The sequence below is a fragment of the Elgaria multicarinata genome, chromosome 13, assembly GCF_023053635.1.
Source record: "Elgaria multicarinata webbii isolate HBS135686 ecotype San Diego chromosome 13, rElgMul1.1.pri, whole genome shotgun sequence".
In the NCBI taxonomy this organism is placed as follows: Eukaryota; Metazoa; Chordata; class Lepidosauria; order Squamata; family Anguidae; genus Elgaria; species Elgaria multicarinata.
Window position 1 is genome coordinate 25,523,710 of NC_086183.1, and position 20,756 is coordinate 25,544,465.

At 43.8% G+C, this 20,756-nt stretch overlaps 2 protein-coding genes across 2 annotated transcripts; both read right to left on the reverse strand.

Moving 5' to 3' along the window:
- Positions 1–9,688: 9,688 nt before the first annotated feature.
- Positions 9,689–10,732, reverse strand: LOC134408391 (probable G-protein coupled receptor 33). Its single transcript, XM_063140650.1, has one exon. It carries the CDS (start codon positions 10,730–10,732, stop codon positions 9,689–9,691), a length of 1,044 nt encoding a protein of 347 aa, XP_062996720.1.
- Positions 10,733–13,597: 2,865 nt separating this feature from the next.
- On the reverse strand, positions 13,598–20,500 carry LOC134408070 (probable G-protein coupled receptor 33). The gene is made up of 2 exons (XM_063140143.1): positions 20,412–20,500; positions 13,598–15,841 (listed from the first exon to the last, which is right to left on the reverse strand). The coding sequence occupies exon 2, from the start codon at positions 15,818–15,820 to the stop codon at positions 14,801–14,803; it is 1,020 nt and encodes a 339-aa protein (XP_062996213.1). The 5' UTR covers positions 15,821–15,841; positions 20,412–20,500; the 3' UTR covers positions 13,598–14,800.
- Between the last annotated feature and the right edge of the window lie 256 nt (positions 20,501–20,756).

Genomic DNA, 20,756 nt, shown 5'->3' on the forward strand with positions numbered 1-20,756 from the left:
AAAATGGATGTGCCTCCTGGAGGTGAAACCACACGATTGAATAACTGAAAATATTTAGGGTCTGAAACTGTTGGCTCTCTCTCTCTCTCGATTCACCACAAGAGGGCATATTTATACAGTTTTTAAGAAAGACAAAGCTTATGCAGTAAGTAAAGGAAGGGTCATTTCTGCGATTAAAACTGTGCATGGGTGAGAGGAGCTGAATCGTCCCCCAGGGTTTTTTAAAGCAAATTTTCCAACTGCACAAATGCCCTGTCAGACACACACACACACACACACACACACCTCCCACGCCCAAGTCAAACACATTATTTCTCTTTCGTGACTGGACAGATTATCACCAACACTAGTAGCACCTTAAACTTAAAGACAGATTGACAGGGCCATATGGATCTCCAGGAAGGACGACAGACCAAGAGACGTACACCACTGGTGGTCACCTACAGCCCCCAACTGAAACCACTGCAAGGGAAACCTGTGTTTGTTTGTTTGTTTGTTTGTTTATTTATTTATTTATTTATTACATTTCTATACCGCCCAATAGCCGGAGCTCTCTGGGCGGTTCACTTCTTGTTGTGAGTTTGGATCTTAAACTACGTAATCTTAAACTTGTGGTTTTTGTCCTGTGCCACGCATATTCTTCTTTCTTATCATTGTCAGAAGCTGACTTATCTTTACTTGTTCAGCATTTCTGGAAGAATATCAGATGATGACTTTCTTTTTAGTATGATTTTTTTTCCGCCCAAACCCAAATGATAAATGATAGCTGCTAAACAAAGTGAAAACTTTGTTATCTTTCTCCATTCTTTGCACATATCCCATATGTGCAAATGTCCATTTCAGAGTTTGATTTCTCCTGTGCACCAATGAAAAGATTTTTTTCTAAGGCCCTGCCCTTGCCACATCCTATTTAATATCCTTATCTCTTTTGTTCCTATGTTAATATCTTCATGCAGAATCCTGTGAGGACCTGGCTGCAGGCAGGAGTCAGAGACACAGACGCATTCCTCATCCTGCTTGTAAGGTAAGTTCACCTAACTTTGGAGGGAAATTTGCTGCCTTTCGCCCTTGGAATTGATCTGCTCCTTATCCATATGAATGACAGGCAGATATTCATCAGGTGCGCCTCTTTATGCTGGGAAAAACTCTACCTGTTAAGTTTCTGCCTGAAATGCAGCTGTGAAAGCAGCGGTGGGGGCCTAACAGATAGGTAGGCACAGTTATTATTATTATTATTATTATTATTATTATTATTATTATTTATTTATTTATTTATTTATATAGCACCATCAATGTACAGTTACCATAGGTCCACACCCCAGTATGGGCCCAGTGACAAAAGCCCCTTGGGCCGTAGCTCCATGTGTTAGATACATGCTTTGCATGCAGAAGGGTCCCAGGTTTGATTCCCGGCTTCTCCAGGCAGGGCGAGGAAAGGAATCTCACCTGAAACCATACAGAGCTGCTGCCGGTCAGTGTCGACATTACTGGGCTAAATAGGCCAATGGTCTGATGCAGAAGAAGGCGGCTGCCTATATTCCTATGGTGTTGTTCCTCCTCTTCTCCATTCCCAACTGCTGGTTCACCTGCCTGCCACTGTGGCCCAGTAGATGCCCACGTTTACTTGCTCACTGGTTTCCCCCCTAACAAGCAAGCAAGCTGGTGGTAGCAATCATGAGAAAGCGGATGAAGAGAAATAGCAGGTGGAGGCCGTGGGAGTGAGAAAGTAGACTCAGAGAGAGAGAGAGAGAGAGAGAGATGATGGGAGTCCAACACAATCCTCAACCCAGTGTTAAAGGCACAGACCTCTGTACTGAAAAGATGTACAGAGACCTTAATGGGAAGGTGGGAGAAAGGACCCAGAAGGGGACTAGAAGAATGGAAAAAGTTGGGGCTCTCCATCACACGGGCTCCCATGGGTTCCAACCTTGGGTTCCCTTGCAAGATTTCTCAGCATCTCAGAGTCCTGCTGGCTCATACCAGATGCCCATCTTGTCCAGGATCCTGAAAGTACTTCAGGGCGCTCGCTCGGTTTTAGATTTTGTTCCTTAATTTGGTTAGCTCTGCAAAATAGGGCAAAAAAGAGTTGGGAGTGGACAGAGGCTAAAGCCCTTTAAATTTCTATTTGTACTTCTTTGTCGGCATGCTTTCCTTTTGAGCTCCAGTAACTCCCCTTCCTGATACTACTTCTCTTAGTGGTGGAGCAATGCCTATCATGAGTTGAAGTGAGTGTTTACTTCTTAGTGGTGGAGCAATGTCTTTCATGAGTTGAACTGACAGCTGCTTCCCCCTCCCCCGGGCACGTCCCCCTATTACTGGTAAAAGACAGATATAGCCTTTTTTTAAAAGTTCTTCTTGTTGTTTATTCAGCAACACTGCTGCTTTTAATTCCACCCCTCCTTCGTTTATTTATTTATTCCATTTTATATGCATTACTGGCTTATCCTTGGCTCACTTCCTTATGCCCCCAGAAATGTCTGCTGCCTGCCTGCCTTCCCTCTCTCCTCCCCTGCCTGCCTTGCAGGGATGTTGTGTGTGTGTGTGGCTTTGACTCAGGGGAGAAGTCCTTCCTGCGCTCACTTGGAGTTTTGGAAGTTCCAAATCCATTTTTCAAGTGTGGAAGAAGATTCATACTCCCCAATTCATGTCATGTTGGGATTTCCTTTGAAATGGCCCCATTGAGATGTCTGAAGGTTTAAGCCTCGCCAAAAATCAGGGGATGATGAGACTGCCTTGAGTCTTGGCGTGCGTGTGCATCCCTGGATAAGCTATCATGGTGGCGAGTTTGAGGTTTTTAACATGCAAATTGATGGAGCTATCGAAGGGAGTGTGAATGGGGTGTTGGATTTTCATAAATTCCCCAAAAATCAGGGGATGATGGGACTGCCTTGAGTCTGGGCGTGCGTGTGTGTCCCTGGATAAGCTATCATGGTGGCGAGATTGAGGTTTTTAACGTGCAAATTGACGGAGCTATCGAAAGGGGTGTGAATGGGGTGCCCGATTTTCATAAATTCCCCAAAATTCAGGGGATGATGGGATTGCCTTGAGTCTTGGTGTGCGTGTGTATACCTCCATGAGGTGTCATGGTGCCAAACTTGAGGTTTCTAACTTTAACAGAAAAAAAGTTGTATACTTTTTTAGCGTAATGCAAGCCTATGGGGGGGAAACGGAGCTCCGATCCGGATCCGGAGCTCCGAGCGGAGCGGAGCGGGCATGGGCGGAGCGGGGGCGGAGCGAAGCGGCCTGATCCGCAAATCACAGATCTGGAAGTGAAGCGGAGCGGGGGGTCCGTGCACACCCCTATTGTTTAGCTTGGGGGAAAAGGAGGCTAAGGGAAGACATGATAGAGGTGCACAAAATTATGCACGGTATGGAGAATGTGGACAGGGAGACATTTTTCTGCCTCTCTCAAAATACTAGAACCCGGGGTCATCTCATGAAGCTGATTGGTGGGAGATCCAGGACAAATGAAAGGAAGGACTTCTTCACACAGCACGTAGTTAAATTTTTGTAAACCGCCCAGAGAGCTTCGGCTATTGGGCAGTATAGAAATGCAATAAATAAATAAATAAATATGGAACTCACTATCACAAGATGTAGTGATGGCCCCACGCCTCTGGAAAAGTTTTAAAAACAATGGGGAGGATAGGAAAGGAATGGGGTTGTTCCTCCCCCCTTTTTAATTTTGTAATCTGTTTATTATTAGATTCAGATAATAAAAATAAAAAAGGGGGGAGGAACGAGGCAGCCCGAGGAGGACACGAGCAGGACTGGGCGAACCACGTCCCCTCCCTCTGGCTGCCTGTTCCTCCCCACCCACCCCCATTTATTTTTATTTTTATTATCTGTATTCCTCCCCCGCTTTTATTTTTATTTTACTTTTCCAGAGGTGCGGGGTCGCCCATGGTAACTAATCGGGGTGCAATGTGCTCCACTGCCCAAAAAGTCAGGGTGAGTGGCGTTTCCAGGGCTCACCCCCGGATGGCTTCTCAATGGCGGCTGCATCATGTGGCTACCACGAAGCCCCCTCCCCCGGGCAAACCCTTCATGTAGACGTGCCTCTATTGTTAGAAGTTTAGACTAATGTGATATGGAGGGAATCTACACGTCGTACTGAAGGCGCTTGTATGCGCCCCCAGTACGCCCCCAAAATGATGGTGTAGATTCCTGCATACCTGCAGCCCAGAAGAGATGGAGGAGGAGGAGGTTGGGGAATCCGGCCGCGTCCTTGCCGCCGCCGCCTCCCCGCCGGCCTCCTGCTGCTGGGGTAAGAGCGACCCGGGTCGGAAACTGTAGATTCCCTCCAGTAGCTTATCTCATCTGTGAAGCTCTTTCCGTTTGCCGTAAGCTAGTTTCAGTTGTTACATCCATATTCTGTCCTGGCTATTTGCCACACTTCTGTTTACCAAGATTTCAAAGTTAGAAGTTCTGCAGTTTTCCAGCTTTTAGCTATGACTGTTCAGGCTGCCATCAGCATGAACACAGTTAGATGTCACTTTTGCATTTTGATCTTTCCATATTCTTTATCGGGCCACTGCTGATGATGCAACATGTATGGTTTGATGTGTGATATTTGCCATTTCTAAGAATATGGTGTTCCAAAACTGTGACACAGTAAGATATGCTCACCACATTACTGATATATAAAACTTGCTGATTACAGTTTCTCAACATTTTGGATTTTTTGTATTAACTATTCTTGCCAGATGAACTGGTGTGATAGATCATTGGTGTAAAAATATCAACACATTCTCCCTGAGAATTATTGATATAGTTCTCTTTCATTGCAGCATCTGACATTATTATTATTATTATTATTATTATTATTATTATTATTATTATTTCTTACCTGCCTCTCCCTCAGTCTGGAACAAGGCAGGGTACAAAACCAAATGCAAAACACCAAAAAATACATATAACTGATTAAAACATATAAAACTAATACATGATTAAAAGACATCTTAAAATTCAACTCGGAAGGCCTGCTGGAAGAGATTAGTCTTCATGGCTTTCTTAAATTTGGGAAGACAAGCTCACGACTCCCTCCTGGCAGGCCATATCCGTATCCTTTTCATTAAAATGTGAATAAATTGTAGAAATTAATCCTTTTGAATTGACCATACGTTCCAATAATATACCTTCAAATTCTGTAATATTTCTGGTCACACTTTGTTTTACCTAAGAATTTGTAATAAGATAATATATTTGGTGAAGAAGCATCCAACATTTGCATTCCCTCAAGCCTTTCTTCTAACTTCGCTACAGTAAGAGGGATTTTGGTTTCATAGGTCTCTTTCATTCTATAAAAAACACCCTTTTATTCCATTTTTGCAAATTACTTGTTTATCTTTGTAAGCTAAATTTGGATGCAATAAAAATAGAAGCAATTGGAATATTTCTGGGATTGACTTATTTTTCCATCCCCACCACCACCACCCAACATTAAACACAGTATAAAAAGGAGATTGTGTACCTTTTCCAAATATTTTATACTTTCCACTCCTAATAAAATTTGTTCAATTAATAGTAAATCTTTTCTCGTGGCTTCCATACCCAACCATATCAATCATATCTTTTGTGATACCTATAAAGCCTTACATGGCTTAGGACCACAATACCTGATGGAACGCCTCTCCTGACATGAACCTTCCCGTACACTGCGCTCAACATCTAAGGTTCTCCTCTGGGTGCCTACCCCGAGGGAAGCTTGGAGGATGGCAAAAAGGGAGAGGGCCTTTTCAGTGGTGGACCCTTAATTATGGAATGATCTCCCTGACGAGGCTCGCCTGGCGCCAACATTGTTATCTTTTCAGTGCCAGGTCAAGACTTTTCTCCCAGGCATTTAACAGCATATGCTGAGTTTTTTAACTGAGCCCAGAATAGTTGTTTTTAAATGGATATTGTCTGTTTTGTTTGTATTTTATGCTTTTTATGGTTTAAAATTTTGTATATTTCTTTTTACTGTTCACTATTTTTGACTTTTGTAAACCGCCCAGAGAGTTTCAGCTATGGAGTGGTATATAAATGTCATCATCATCATCATCATCATCATCATCATCATCATCATCATCTCTCTAAATATAATACCACTGTTTAATTGATTTGCTCCATAATATTTATGGATACTTGGCTTTCCCCATGCCCCTTGATCTAATCACTTTTGCTTTAGATTTTTATTTTTATTTTTTGCTAGTCTTACTCTTTCCCCCAATGAATAAAATTTACAAATACTTTTTAGAAATGTGCCAGATCTTTTGAGACAATTATAGTGGGAAGCATTTTGTGGAAACAAATGTCACTAATCCTGCATATAATTGTTAAATGCACCTGAAAAGTCCATTTTTATTTGCCTAACTCCATCTTTCTGTTGGGTTTGCCAGAACTTTTCTCTCTGGGATTCTGTCCGTGCTCAGAAACAAATGCACACCATGCAAGTCTTACTTAGCAGAGCTAGTTTATTCACTTCAGGCTTCTGTGCAGTCCTGTTCAGTTCAGTTCCATTTTACAAAAGTGAGAAACTATATACACATCTACACAGTTCTTATCTACATTACATACAGCTGTGATTAGGCTAACCCAGCCTCAAGGATCTTTGGTATATTCATATCATTAACACCATGATATCTTAGAATCCTGGCAAGGTTCCCAGTACAGCTTCTATCTCAAGGTAATTGCACACAGATAGTCTTTCTCTGTTTAACCCTGAGATAGCCATACATACACAATTTTAATGACTAATCAAGTATTACTTTTCATATACTTAACACTTTCTCCATCTCAAAATACCATATTTCATATCTATGAGCAGACTCTAGAAGAGGCCTGGGTTACTTGTGGACAACCTGTGGACCTCCAGATATTTTTGCCTTTGGTTCTCACCATTGGCAGTGGTGGCCAGGGCTGATGGGACAGAGTCTGCCCTACTTACTTGGCCACTTTGATCTTGTTGTCAAGGGATGGTTATCCTCAAAGCTGTCTGATATGCAGTTCAGCACTTAGGACTGATAAAAATAATAATACTCCAATGGTGCAGGGTATTTTGGAGGAAAGGGAAACACCTGTATGTCACAAATAGATTATCTGTGAAACCCACTTCCTTTTTCGCAATTTCTTAGAATAGAGCTTGCCTAAAACTGAACAAAGAAGGACCACAGGGTTGACCACCCCTGTTCTAGGAGGGCTGCCTTTCAACCCCCAACCCCCATTCCTCAAGGTCTTCCCCACTCACTTGGTGGCCTTGATCTGCTTGTCAAGCAATGGATAGCCTCAGAACTCTGCAGGGTTTCTAGATGACACTAATGGATTATCTAGAAAACACACTTTCTTATTCTCAGTGGAGGCTCCAATTTTGGTGGGGCTGGAAATCCATTCTGGGTTTCAGTCAGAACTTGAAAGGAACTCTCCAAGGTTCTGAACCCATTTGGGGGATGAGGTTCAGCACCTTGGATAGCTTATTTTAGAGCACACAAGCTCTAAATTGGGGGGTTATTGGTATGTGTATGTGTCAGTTTGCAGCACGAACTGAACATTTCCTGTCAATGTTCAAAGTGGGGAGGGAAAAATGGAAGTGAGAGGTGTTGTTATAGATTTTGGACAGGAAGTGGCAATGCTTCATTTCAAATTGTCTAGATCCAGTTATATCTGTCGAACAAAAGTGGAAGGTGATGTCAGCCTGAAAGGAAGTGAGATATCAACCCAACCCACTTTGAACACTGCTTGCAACGGTCTTTGTAATATTTGCATTACTGCTGTCTAGAAAATTTCTCCCGCGTATCTTTCGATGATTCTCATTCAATTTGATAGAAAAGAAACTACTTTCTGAAAGAGAAGACGTTTCAGAGAAATTCTCATGGGCTTGGTTCTGGGTTCTTGTGCTTACTTTAATTATGAGGTGGCTGAGAAGTGTGTGTGAGTGTCCTGTCTTCCACTGTACAATCCTCTCTCTGACAGCCTGTAGCCTCCTTGGCTTCCCGCACCTCCCACCCAGGGGAAGACATCATGAATTGATTTCTCCCATAGGACCTTTTCAGATCAGGAAGTGCAGGCAGCCTGGGAGACTGTAGAGCAACGGTGAGATGTGTAATAGAAAGAAAAATTGAACTGAGCCAAAATTTCTCAGAATACATATTTCTCAGAAAAGTCCTGAGATTTTTCTTTTCTTACCCGGGCCTGAAGTTCAGCATCCCGATTTACTCCTATATATGATATAACGTCTTTGGAGTTTTATACCCTATGAAAAGCATTTCTCTAGCCCAGAAGAAAAGGATTAGGGGATCCATCCTAAACCCTAAAAAAGGAAGGACCTGATGGCTACATATGCTCTCTTTCTTGAGCCTTCAAAGAATACATGAATCCCTTGATGGCCAGGCGTGGAATGAGTCAGAAGGACAGTCTATCACCTGCTCCTTTCACCCTGGGACCTAAAGAGGTGAGGAAGCCCAATGGGCAGGCGTAGGACAACTCTGATGCCATTGTAGGGATCCTGGTGATGTCAAGGTTGCCTCAGACAATGCAGTTGGTCCTTTTGCGGGACTCCTATACCCTAAGAAGAGCTCTGCTGGATCAGACCAAGGGTCCAGCACTCTGTTCACACAGTGACCAACCAGCTGCCAACCAGGGACCCACAAGCAGGACACAGTGCAACAGCACCCTCCCACCCATGTTCCCCAGCAACTGGTGTATATAAGCTTACTGCCTCTGATACCGGAAGTAGCACATAGCCATCAGGATTAGTAGCCATTGATAGCCTTGTCCTCCAGGAATTTATCCAATCCCCATGGTCATTACTGTGTCTTGTGGTAGTGAATTCCGTAGTTTAACCATGCCCTTTGTGAAGAAGTACTTTAACTTTGTGCTGTGTGAAGAAGTATTTCCTCTAGAGTTCTGAAGCACCTTGGGTAAGTCCTTCAGAGTTCTGACTGGTTCTGTCTGAAACCTGGAACAGAGTCACCACCTAACTGTCAATGAAGCCACCAACCTCCACTGAATGTAGCTGTTTCAAATTAGATTCTTTCTCTTGGATAGTGTCATTCCTTTAGCCTAGCTTAAGTGGGCTCAGGCGATTTATTTATTTTATTTATTATTTATTTGTTACATTTTTATACTGCCCAGCTGGCCTGGCAAATGTTCTTGAGTTGTTCTACAACCATCAAAAACAGCAATAAAATAAAGTGAAAAAAAATGGAACTATGAAAATATCAAAATGACACAACATTAAAAAATAAAACATATTAAAATATTTAACGTTAAAGAGACAGCAGTAACAATAATCAGAGCTATAGATTAAAGAGTAAATGCCTGCTGGGAGAGGAAGGCTCTTCACTTGCCCTCTGAATGTACACATCAGAGAAGGAGGCAGGTGGATCTCCCTGGGAAGGGCATTCCACAGGAGGGGGAGCCACCACAGAGAAAGTACTTCTGCTGGTATCCACCCATTGCACCATTGTGGGCAGTGGCACCAAGAGGAAGGCCTCCAAAGATGGTGTTAGCAGTTAGGAAGGAATGTATGGAAGAAAGTTCTCCTTCAGCAAGACTGGTCCTAAGCCATATAGGCCTCACCCATCCCCAGAAGGTGGCTCTCGAGCTTCTCTGAAATGAATTTTAGCCCTCAGGCTATAAGAGACTACACCCGTGATGTAGAAGAAACAGCCTTTCCCTCTACATGTGACCCAAGGTAATTTCTTCAGGATTATGGCAGATGGTTTCCCTGAGTCACTTTCAGCTCCTGAGCACTTTTGCCATGGGTCTGGTCGACCTCTTCAGTGGTGTTTATATTGTCCCCAGGATTGATGGGATAATCCACAAACCCTTTCTTCAGCAGCGTGAGCATGGAAGTTTTGAAGACCTGCTGAAACTTCTCCCCGACAAAGAGATAGAGAATGGGGGTGAAGCAGATATTGAAACAGCCTCCAGCAGCTGTAAGATCCCACAGAATCTCTTCTGTTTCTGTCTGTGCTCTATCAAGTAACAGTGCAGCCTGGTAGAGATGGTAGGGAAGCCAGCAGATGAAGAAGGATGTCACAGAAGCCACCAGGATTCTGAAAGGCTTCCCAGTCCTCACCAGCCTTTTTGTCTTCATTTTACAACCAGTCCGACAATAGCAGCCCATGATGACGACGAACGGAAGCAGGAAGGCTAGCAGGAACCGAACTGAAAAGAAAGTCAGGTGCACGGTGCCCCGATCATTGGAGAAAATGAATCTATAATTACACTTCATTTTGCCCTTGACCTCTTGGGTCGTCAGGAAAAATAGGTTGGGCACACTCAGGGCTAAGGAAGCAAGCCACACCCCTGCGATGATCCTTCGTGCCCGGGGGATCGTGCGGTGATGCTGCGACCAGATGGAATGGCAGGTGAAGAGATAACGGTCCAGGCTGATGATGGTGAGTAGAAAGACAGTGGTGAACATAACCACAGAGAAGGAGGAGAGCACGATCTTGCACATCGTGAGTTTGAAGGTCCAGCAGAAATCATGGAGGATATAAACAGCAAAGAAGGGCAGGAGGAAGCAAGATATTAAGTAGGTGAGGATCAGGTGAAGGAACCAGAGAGTATTCACGGTTCGCTTCATCTTCACGCCCAGCACCCAGAGGAAAAGCCCATTGATGGTCATCCCCACCAGGAAGGACATCAACAGAAGGAATGCAGTGATCACATTTGTGGGATTCATGGCTAGCGAAGGGTGGCTCTCGTTCCTATATGTGACTGAGGTATTCCCCGAGTGGTTCATCATTTTTGTCTTTGTCCATACAGCTCTGGAGGAAGACGTAAGGAAGAGGGAATAAGGGTGAAATGGTAGATGAGAATAAGTTAGGAAAAGAAGCCCACTTGGCAGCTGGTCCCCCACCCCTGGGTACAGGCCGAAGGAGGCACTTGTGTGTTTTTGCTGTTTCACCCACCCCCACCCCCACTCTGCCAAATCCACACTGTTTACAGGAGGGGCAGGAAGCTAAATTGGGATGGTGGGGCTGAAAACAACCGGAGGACCACAAGTGTGGTGTAGTGGCTAAACTGTTGGACTGGGAGCCGGGAGATCGGGGTTCTAATCCCCACTCAGCCATGGGAACCCACTGCGTGACTTTGGGCCAGTCACAGACTCTCAGCCCAACCTACTTCACAGGGTTGTTGTTGTGAGGATAACATGGAGAGGAAGGTTATGGATGCCACCTTGGGTTCCTTGGAGGAGAAAAGGTGGGCTATAAATGCAATCAATCAATCAATCAAGTTCCCTTCAGCCCTCCCATCCCAATTTAGCTTCCTGTCCCTGCTATAAACAGAGTAGATTTGCCCGGGGGTGGGGGGTGGGGGGGGCGTAAAACCAGGCCATTCTGCTTGCTTGATTCAAAACAAAAGAATGCATGTACTGCCTCACTTCCAGGATCACGCAAATGCCTCCTTTGCTATTGGCAATCATCCTTTGCTATTGGCAATACTGGCTAAGGCTCATGGGACATGTAGGCCAAACTTCTGTAAATTTCTGAGTCTTCTTTTTGCCTAGGAGGTGACTTACACTTAAAGCTTGCAACAATTTACAAGCCTTAAAATGCACACACCTATCTATCTGCTTTGAAAACGTTTTTTTTAAAAAACAACAACAACAACAACAACACACCATTAAAACCACACCAACAGCAGAAATGTAGAGCAGGAGAGAATCTTGCAAAGAGAGTGTGCAGTTAAGATACAAAAATAAAATACCCCCCAAAAAGAAGAAGCCATAGAACAAAAAGATTTTAACAGCTTGCCTAAAACTGAACAGAGAGCTCTGCTTGTTGACCACCCCCTCTCCAGGAAGGCTGTTCTTCAAATACTCCCTTCACCCTTTCCCGTTCCTCAAAGTCTGCCCAACTCACTTGGTGGCCTTGATCTGCTTGTTGTCACGCAATGGTTATCCTCAGAACTGTTCAGTTCAGCATTCAGGACCGATAAGAAGCCTCAAATATAACGGTATATTTGAGGAAAGGGGGAAACCTGTACGTCACTCAAATGCCTTATCTGTAAAACCCACTTCCTTATTCTCAGTAATGTAGATGTGTTATGCACTAGTTCCCACTTCTCAAGCAATGGACAGTGCCATGTGGTTTACATGGCAAGCCCAAGACTCATTTTCCAGAATCAAATCTCATTGCGTTTAAGGGGGCAGACTGGTGGGTGTCTTTGTGTTTTGTTTGCAACCTAAACACAGAGCACTCGGTCAGTGTTAAAAGTGGGAGAGAGAGAGAGAAGGAAGTGGGATGGTTTTATTTCAGATTTTAAAAAGGAGGTGGGGAAGCTTTATCTCACAAAGGATGGATTCAGTTTTGTCTATTGAACAAAAGTAGAATGGTGAAGTCAGCCTGATAGGAAGTGTGCTGGCAACTCAATCCACTTTGAACACTGCTTACCATTAACCTTGTTTGCTCCACTGAGAAATCTACAATAGAAATCTACCAGTCCAGGTCCGGGCCCAATTCAAAGTGCTGGTATTGACATTTAAAGCCCTAAACGGTTTGGGGCCAGGTTATTTGAAGGAACGCCTCCTCCCATATGTACTTGCCCGGACCTTAAGATCATCTACAGGAGCCCTTCTCCGTGAGCCCCTGCTAAAAGGAAGTGAGGCAGGTGGCTACTAGGAGGAGGGCTTTTTCCGCTGTGGCACCCCGGTTGTGGAATGAGCTCCCCAGAGAGGTCCGCCTGGCGCCTACACTGTACTGCTTTCATCGCCAGCTGAAGTCCTTTTTATTCTCTCAGTATTTTAACACTTAATTTTAACTTAAATTTAAATTTTACTGTTTTAACTCTGTCTTTTAATCTTATATCCATTTTGCTGCATGGTTTTATCCTGGTTGTGCTTTTTATACTGTATTTTGTAATTGTGCTTTTAACCTGTTGGTTGTTTTATTGTGGTTTTAATTTTTGTGAACCGCCCAGAGAGCTTCGGCTATTGGGCGGTATAGAAATGTAATAAATAAATAAATACAAGCGGAGCAGAGTGGAGGCATTGCTTCAAATTGCAGCAAATGCACTGAATCACTGTGAGGATCAGGTCTGTTCTCCCTCGTGTGGGAGAAGGGTTTTCAGGGGCTGACTCAAGCTAAGGAGAAGGAGAAAGAGAAGACAACAGGAAGCAGGGAAGGGGATTCTCCAAGACTCTTCAGGAGTCAAGGATGAATCTTCCTAGGAGCTTATCAGACTGGATGCTGAAGGCCCAGAGACCATTCCCCCACCACCACCCCTGGGCCATCGAATAAAAGCATCCCAATATGATGACGAGGAGAAGCAGGCAGCTAGCAAGAACTGAATCACAAAGAGGCCCAAGTGACACCATTCCTCAGGGCTCGTGTTTGGCCCTCATCACAGTCACTGGAGAGATCATAATTATCGATACCCTTGACCCTGCCCATTTCCACACCTGTAATATCCCGGAAAATCAGGATGAGGAAATGACCCACATGCTTCTTTTTTTTAATATATTTTATTTATTACTACAAAAAATACAAACCAACGTAACAATTAACATACCAATACCTAACAAATTACTTGAATATATAATTATTAACATATAATGCTTTTTCATAACATAATCCAACATAATTCAACATAATAACAAGTGCTCCCCCTTCCCTTCGGGATCATTCCTGTTTCCAAAATCTTAACACCTCTTCTGCTGGTGGTTTCCCACTTCCCTTAGAAAACACAAATATTAGGAACTGTTTCCAAATTTCCTCAAAATCATTCGTTTTTGCTATTCCTCTTCTCACTTTAATGTAACAGGTTAATTTATCATTAATAGCAATCTCCCATGACCCATATGCTTACACTTGGGGACAGTTGGACCAGTATATTTCTGGTCTGTATGAATTGCACATGTATTCATTCATAAGGCCACTCTGCCCCGTTGAACTAAGCAGTGATTATTCAATTTAAATCGGTACAAAAGTGGTATTTTACTATTATTTAAATATGTGCTTTTAACATGATTTCTCACCAAAAAAAATGGATTTCAAACTTATTTTGCCAGGAATATGCATTCCCTCCCCTGCCCAACACAAAGTATGGCAGGGAAAAGGGGGAAAGATGGTAGTTAGGTGGGGCTATTGTTCTGGTGTCAACTGGGTCATAATGTGTAGAAATTATATTATTTTATTTATTTTATTTATTACATTTCTATACCACCCAATAGCCGGAGCTCAGTAAATTCCATTTACAGCATATATAACATCCACCTGTGTGGTTGTTCCTAGGCGGAAAATATGAAGTGTGCTAACCACTCTTTTCACTATGTATAAACCAATGTCAGCTCTTTAGGGACTTGGCTGGTCACTCCGTTATGTCACTTTCAGCCCGAAGATGTTCTGGCCATTGGTCCACCTGTTAGCATAAGTGTCTCCATTTTTAAAAGGAAACTGTAAAGTAGCCATCATATAGCAGGCAAAATGTCATGTATGCGAGAATATCTCCTTGAGTGCATCCTTGCATCTGTCTTATCTAACATGAACAAGAGCTTCGGCTCCAGTACTCCTGTGTCAAAGTTAGCTTAATGTAAGGCAAAGGGATTGTTTATAAAACATAGGAGATTGTTTAGCAAAATTAGCTATGCCCCAGTGTTATGTTCTGTTTGGTTTATGCTCCAACAGGGCCCTGCCCCTTGCAGGCTCAAATGCTGTGCTGAATTCCCAATGTCTTTGTCTGATTGCTCCCTTTGAAGAGGCCAGGCCTTGATTACTAATCAATAAAGCGCTTTTGAACCCTCTGTTGCTGGAATGGTGGAGTCATGCTTAAGGGCTGTTTGGATTTCGTCCTTGGGTGAAAGAACATTGATCTAACACACCCTCTCAGCACTGTTTGCTTCGTTGACAAAAATGATGGGAGCATCTGCAAAACCTTTCTGAAGCAGAGCAACAATGGATGTTTTGAAGATCTGCTGGAATTTTTCTCCAACAAAGAGGTAGAGAATGGGGGTGAAACAGAAATTGAAGCAGATGGCAGCAGTCATGATTACCCACAGGACCTGTTCTGTGGCTTCAGACAGTTTCCCAGTCAACCATGAAGCTTGATAGAGGTGGTAGGGAAGCCAACAGATGAAGAAGGATGCCACAGAAGCCACGAGAATTCTGAATGGTTTCCCAGTCTTCCTCACAAAGTTTTTCTTCTTCATTTCTTGACCCATCCGATAGGAGCAGCCAATGATGATGAAGGACGGAAACAGGAAGGCCAGCAGGAAACGAACCACAAAGAGAGCCAAGTGAACACGATACCGTATAACCTGTGTTGTGTCTGTGTCCCAGTCATTGGAGAAAGCATAATTATTGACGCACAGGATTCTGCCCTTCTCTACCACTCGAGTATCCCGAAAGGCCAGATAGGGGGCACTCAAGACTAGAGAAAAGAGCCACATTAATGCTAGTAGCCTGTGTGCCTGGGGTATTGTGCGGTTATGGTTGGTCCAGATGGGATGGCAGATGATGAGATAGCGGTCCAGGCTGATGATGGTGAGTAGAAAGACCATGGTGAACATGCCCAGAGAACCAAGGGTATTGAGAAGCTTGCACATAACTCTGCCAAAGATCCAGTGATTTCCAAGGAGGGCATGGACAGCTAAGAAAGGTAGGAATGAACAGAAAATCAAGTAGGTGAGAATCAGGTGAAGGAACCAGAGCGTATTCACTGTTCTCTTTATCTTCACCCCAAGCACCCAGAGGAAGAGCCCATTCATGGTCATCCCCACCAGGAAGGACAACAGGATCAGGGAGGCAATGGCTATGTTTGTGGAGGTTATGTCTACTAGATGGTGGCTGCCGTTCATCTGTTTGACTGAGATATTCCCAAAGTAGGTTGTCATCTTGGCTTTGTCCGTACAGCCCTGGAGGAAGATAGGAAATTAACATGAGTTGGAGGAAGAAGAACAGAAGAAGGAACAAGGATGGGAAAGGAGATGAGAATCAGTTAGAAAAAGAAGCCCGTCCTTGGCAGTTGGTTCCCCTCCCTATGGTAGCCAGCCAAGGGTAGCATTTGCATGACCCTGGGAGTGTGGCGGTGCATGCTAGTGTGCTGCGTAAGGACACATGCTCCACTGCACATGGCAGGGATGAGCCATGTGTGGCTATTCAACCCTGCCCCACCCTATGCTGGGCTCTCTTTCCATCAGGCAAAAGTCTACTTGCACACCCTTGAAAACAGTGTAAGGGGGATGGGGTTGCATGCCAAGTCCTGTCCCCTGTAAGAATGCCGAAAAAGGTTTTTCAGGCCAGATGGAGAACTTTCAAGGGTTTACATGTTAATTGGCTCTCCATGTGGTCGGATGGCAAAATAAAATAAGCATAGATTGGTCACAATTGGCCAGGCATTCAGGAGGCCCTGCTAAGGTCATTAGGGACTGCTGAGACTCACCATTCAGAGCTTTGGGATGTGGGCTACGGTGTGGGTCCCCGTTGGGGCTGATCTCTAGTTTTTACTCACCCAGAGCTGAGGGTCTGCAGTGGGAAGGCCCAAGAAGACTTTCTCAAACACATGAGGGGGTGTGGCACCCATAGGCGCACACACGGGATGTTCCGGGTGTGCCCAGGAACACCCTAATTTCCCAGGGATGCCTCCGCTTTCCTGCACCCTCCCACTGCTTGAATCAGAGCTTTTAAGGAGGATGGGAAAGCACTTTCAAGAGCCTTCAGAAAGTGTGTAAATCCCCCAGGCATGCTAATGGCAGCCACTATTAGTATCCCCGTGGAAACTCAATGCCCCCCCACTGCTCCTATCAGAGCCTTTAAGGTGCACACTCTAATGAAATGAGTTACACATGCCTATGGTGGCACCTAAGAAGTGGCTAGGGTACAACTACATCCAACCCAGGAGCTGGCCGGGTTTCCCAAAGTGCTACTGAAATAACTCCATGTACATCTTAGAGATGCATATCTTCCTCTTCATAAGCCAATAAATTCAGGCTTGCATTAGTTGCTGAAAAACCTATCTCCTGTTTCACTCTGGCCATAGCTAGATGGGGCGATATCCTGGGGAGAGACCCGGGATCATCTCTGTGCATTCACATGACGCACAAGGGATCCCGGGAGCAGGGAGGGATGATCCATCCCTTTCCCCGGGATCTCGCCCTACACTTCTAGCCTGCTTTTTCTGCCCAAGACCATGGAACGTGTGGGCGCGCATCGTGGTTTGTCCTGGCTCCTCGTGAGTAACCAGGAACTGTGCACGGGCGCAGAGCTCCTCAGGACCTCTGTGCCCATCAGGGGTGGAATGGGGGGCACAGGGAAAGTACTTTTAAAAAAAAAAAATCACAATTTTTCGCACGAGCACTCGTGCGCTCCAACAAAAAAAAACCCAAAATGGCAGGTGCGATGTTGCACGTCGCGTGTAGACCAGGGCGACGACCTCGTGATCATAAAATTGTGAGATCATTGCTGTAAAAGGCCACTACCTAAGGCCACTATTACCACATCGCACCATGGCTTATTTAATATACGGTGACTTGTGGTGTCTGCAGGCTCTAAGTTGAATATTCGAGCTTCCAACGCAGCCTCTTGTGTCATCCGAAACTGGAGTGGTTTGATTGTTGGGGTGATTAACAAACCACTCCACAATCCTACAACAGGCCATGGGTTCCGGGAGGTTTCTTAACCAGCCCAACAAGCCACCCTCACCAGCTTCAAATGGTTTGAGAACGCATCTCAAGAGCGTATTTATGTAAATCAGCCTTATTAAGCACTAACACAGTTTATCAAGCACGTCCCATTTCATGTAAACTGGCCCCTGTATGTCTCATCTTGTTAGTTTCAGTTAGTAATGGACCAATTTTTCACTTTCATTTTCTCTCATTCTCATTTTGACTTTCTTAACTTTGGTTTGTCCTGAAATTTTTTAAAAATACTTTTTTTAAAAAAAGCAAGCTTCATAAGCACCCTGATGTCTGTCTCATTTTGTTAGTATCAGTTTAAGATACTTTTTTTAAAAAAAAAATGCATGAAAATTCATATGCCATTGATGTATTTTTGTTTGCAATTTTGCCTAACAGCTGTCTCTTTACTCAAACTTTTCCTGAAGGATGGTACTGCATAGTTGATTTATTAATTATTGTTCTTTAGCTTTGGTTTAAAATATTTAAATATTTTGGTGGATGAGTTCTTGCGTTTAGTATCTCTGGCTGGGCAGTTCACAAAGATTAAAAACAGTGGACATTAAAAACAAATATGCACAATTTAAAACCATAAAAAGCATAAAAGACAATATCCACTTAAAAACAACTATTCTGGGGTTGGTTAAGGAAAAAAACTCAGTATATGTTAAATGCCTGGGAAAATATTATTATAATAATAACAATAATAATAATATATTTATTTGTTACCCGCCTCTCCCTCTGGATCGAGGCAGGGTACAACACTAATAAAAACACCATAAAATACATACAACTAATTCGAACGTTTAAAACCAGAAGAGAAAAGTCTTGTCGTGGCACCGAAAAGATAACGATGCTGATGCCACACGAGCCTCATCAGGGGGATCATTCTATAATTGTGGGGCCACCACTGAAAAGGCCTTCTTCCTTGTTGCCTTCATCTGTACCAGCCTTCCTCAACCTGGGGCGCTCCAGATGTGTTGGACTGCATCTCCCAGAATGCCCCAGCCGCTCTCTGAGCGGTTCACAAAAATTAAAATCATAGTAAGACAACCAACAGGTTAAAAGCACAACTACACAATACAGTATAAAAAGCACAACCAGAATAAAAACCACACAGCAAAATTGATATAAAATTAAAATACAGAGTTAAAACAGTAAAATTTAAATTTAAGTTAAAATTAAGTGTTAAAATACTGGGAGAATAAAAAGGTTTTCAGTTGGCGACGAAAGGAGTACAGTGTAGGCACCAGGCGGACCTCTCTGGGGAGCTCATTCCACAACCAGGGTGCCAGAGCGGAGAAAGCCCTCCTCCTAGTAGCCACCTGCCTCACTTCCTTTGGCATGCACTGTTCCTTCCTGCTCTTCACATTTCCAGCACAAATACGCTCAATGGGGCCCCTCCCTCCCTCCCTTCTCACCACTAATGCCCCCACCTGCTATTGCTCTTCGGCTTCTTTTTCCATCTTGCTGCCACTTGCTGTGCAAGTAGACAGTGGCGCCTACTCCATCTCTTTCACACCCCCACTGATGTTTGGGGCAGAGCAAGACGCAGGAGAAGATACTGTTGTTTATACTTTTGTATATACTGTTGTTTATACTATTTCAACTCCCACCATCTTTCATAGGGTGACCATATTTTGGAAACCATCAAGGAGGACAACGTGGTCGCCCCCCAAGGGGGCGTGTCCAGTACCAAGGGGGCGTGCCCACCCGAACATAGCCTTGGTCACATGTCTGATTTTACAGCACACATTTAAGACAAAACTGTTCTACATAACATCTTAATGTTAAAATCACTGAAATAAAGAACAAGTGAGAGATTCAATGTATCTGAAATTAACTTCACTCACTCCTTCTTTTGTAGGTTTTGCTGTACTTTGAAGCTTTTGCTATACTCTTTGTGTTACATTCTCCCCTTCCCTCAAATATCTTTTCTGACTGTATGCTGTTGTTGTTAACAGGGTTTGCTACTGGCCCCAGATCTGTTCCAAATTTGGTATGGCTAAAGCTCTACCTAAAAGCTTTCATGGTGCCAACTTTCAGCTCTTTATCTTTAAAAATGACAGTTTAAAAAATAATAATTTTAAAACCTCAATTTTTAAAAAATTCCTAATAAATCAATGGATGAACGGATCTGTTTCAAATTTGGTATGACTAAAGCCCTTCCTAAGAGCTACCATTGTGCCAAATTTCATGTCTATCTTAAAAAATGACGGAGTTATAAGCATTCTTGTTAATTCCCATTAGAGCTGCTCTTTGAAAAAAAATCGGATTTCCCCTCACCCTCCCGGGCAAACCCGGTCATATGGTCACCCTATCTTTCATACCTATGAGAAGATCCCAGAATGGGGAGGTGCAACTTGTGATCCTGCAGATTCACACACACACACACACCTCTGACCATCCCTCACGTTTGCTAGTGTTGGCTTGGGCTGATGAGCTATGAAGCCTAAAACATTTCTTTTTATTCATCAGTTTATGAGTCTCCTTTTTGCCTAAATAGGGGTCATGAGCCGACTTACCCCTAAACCTTACAACAGTTCAAGGTTTAAAAACTTTAAAACGCACGTGCGCACACACACACACGCACACACACACATAAAGAATGTGAACATAGAAAGTTAGAAGAGGCGAAAAAGTGACTTAAAATATAAAAAGGTGATATGGAACAAAAAAGAGGTTTTAAGAGCCTGTCTAAAACTGAACAGAGAAAAACTGCAAGTTTCCCATGCTGGCTTGGGGAGGATTGCTTTTCAAACACACACACACACACAACACAGACACATTCATCAGAGACTGATGTGCTCACTTGGTCTCCTTGATCTGCTTGTCAAGCAAGAGCTGTCTAATGTCCAGTTCAGCGTTCAGGACAGATAAAAAGACTCCAGTAGTGCAGGGTATTCTGTCCGAAAGTGAAAGACCTCTTCAGGACTCAAATGGATTATATGCAAGAAGCCACTTCCTTGTTCTCAATTGCAATCTACGAAGTGTGGTGCACTTCTTGGAGTTAAGCAGGCAGTGCTACATGGCTTACTGTGCAAGCCTGTGCCTGTTTACTCAGAAGTAAATTCCACTGTGTACAGGGAGGGCTTACTCCCTGGTGAGAGTTTGTGGGTTGCACTTGCTGTGGGAGAGGGAGGAAAAGGAAGTTGGA